General features: G+C 34.8%; 1 protein-coding gene across 1 annotated transcript in view; it reads left to right on the forward strand.

Annotated features, from left to right (window-relative positions):
• Positions 1-1,036, forward strand: part of Smp_002100 (hypothetical protein) — a gene marked incomplete at its 5' end in the record, with an annotated part of 2,899 nt that extends 1,863 nt beyond the window's left edge. The window contains one exon of the mRNA XM_018797971.1: positions 434-1,036. Within this exon, the coding sequence (XP_018652959.1) occupies positions 434-473 (40 nt within the window). The 3' untranslated portion in view covers positions 474-1,036. The remainder of the gene's footprint in view (positions 1-433) is intronic.
• Positions 1,037-1,591: the final 555 nt, after the last annotated feature.

The raw sequence follows: 1,591 nt of genomic DNA on the forward strand, positions 1-1,591 counted from the left end.
TTTGTTAATATTTTATGTATTTTTATATGGTTGAGTCCTTAGTTGATTTGAAACTACCCCACCATGGAAACCCTGAAAGCACTGGCCAGCCGTTTCGTCCTATTGTGGGACTGCTCAGGAGTGCGCATCCACGATTCCGCTTCGTGGAATTCGAACCAAGGACCTACCAGTCTCGCGCCAGAATAGAACGAAACGGCCGTCCAGTGCTTTCAGGTTTTCTATGGTGGTCTAGCTTCAATTGACTCATGATCTCAACTATATAAAACACATTTTTTTGGATTCTATATATTCGCTTGATTATTTTTTTACCTTTCACCACCTAACCCGTGATAGTTATCGTTCTTATGTATATCTGTATCTTTTGTTTTATGATAGTTTCATTAGAAATCCTTCAAGTCTTACTAACTATATTTCGTTATTATTTTGTTTACAGGGATGCAGTCAAACGATTATGTTCTTCATGTATTGGATGAATTTTCTATTATTATTTTTGTTTAAATACACCAGATTATGAATAAATTACCAAAGTTGACAATAACTGGACTATTTTTCTTTACTGTATGTGTATAACTGATCTCTTGCACCTGAATATGTAATCTTTCTTGATTGGTTTACTGTGTATTTTCATTCCTCATTTTGAATCTCTTTTTTGGATATGATTACCTTCCTTTTTGTCATAAAATAATACACAAACAGATGAAAGTTTCCTATGAGTTGATCATTTCTCTCCGTAAATATGTGTATCCGTGTGATTAACCAGTTTTATTGACCGGTCAATGTGCCTTCAGAACTTTAAACTTTGGATATTAACCAAAGAGAATTCATGCGTTATTTTATAATGTTCACTTCTTGCAATCTGATTATACATGGTAAGTTGTATTGTTGTGGTGCAAGATCTTTTTTTTCAAAAAAGAAAACATTGTTGTTTTAAGTGTTTATCTGTTTTTATTTCTACCAAAAAAACCGGTTCAAATCCTATTGAGAAGCATTACCTACTTCATAGGTGTACATATTTGGTTCCGTGATATGTTCTGATTGGCTGAATTTCTTAAAAATTTGCTTTCAATCGTTCGGAAATTCTATTTATAGGATATTCAAGTGTATCACCCTTCTTTATTTAAACATTTTATATATTAACGGACTGTGATTATGTCTAAATGATCTACATATGGTAGTGTTTTCCACTTGATTATGTAATGAGTTAAAAATTAAAAAAAACACCTATATACTATTTTCAAGAGGTCTTTTTTCTTACTAATTATCCTAGCTATTATCGAACAACTGAAATAAGTAGTATTAATATATCACCAAAATGCTTTGAATCATTTGATAGGTTTTTTTTTACAGTATATTCATTCTTAAAGCCCCCAAATGCCCTGGTGCGGTCGAGAGTGGAAAGTGGAAGTCCTACTCACTGCCTTCTCATGGCGGGGGTGTTGTTTACGAAATTGAGAGCACGAAAAGCGAATGTCCGGCGCTTTAACCGGGTTGGTGGACACGGAAAGGGAGTTGGAAAACACTGATTCCAAACCAATGATGCACATGGGCTCCAGTATCCTGAGGGAACCAATCGGTGGTCACCGGCTACCAC

The sequence above is a fragment of the Schistosoma mansoni genome, chromosome 6 (genome assembly GCF_000237925.1).
Source record: "Schistosoma mansoni strain Puerto Rico chromosome 6, complete genome".
NCBI classification, from domain to species: domain Eukaryota; kingdom Metazoa; phylum Platyhelminthes; class Trematoda; order Strigeidida; family Schistosomatidae; genus Schistosoma; species Schistosoma mansoni.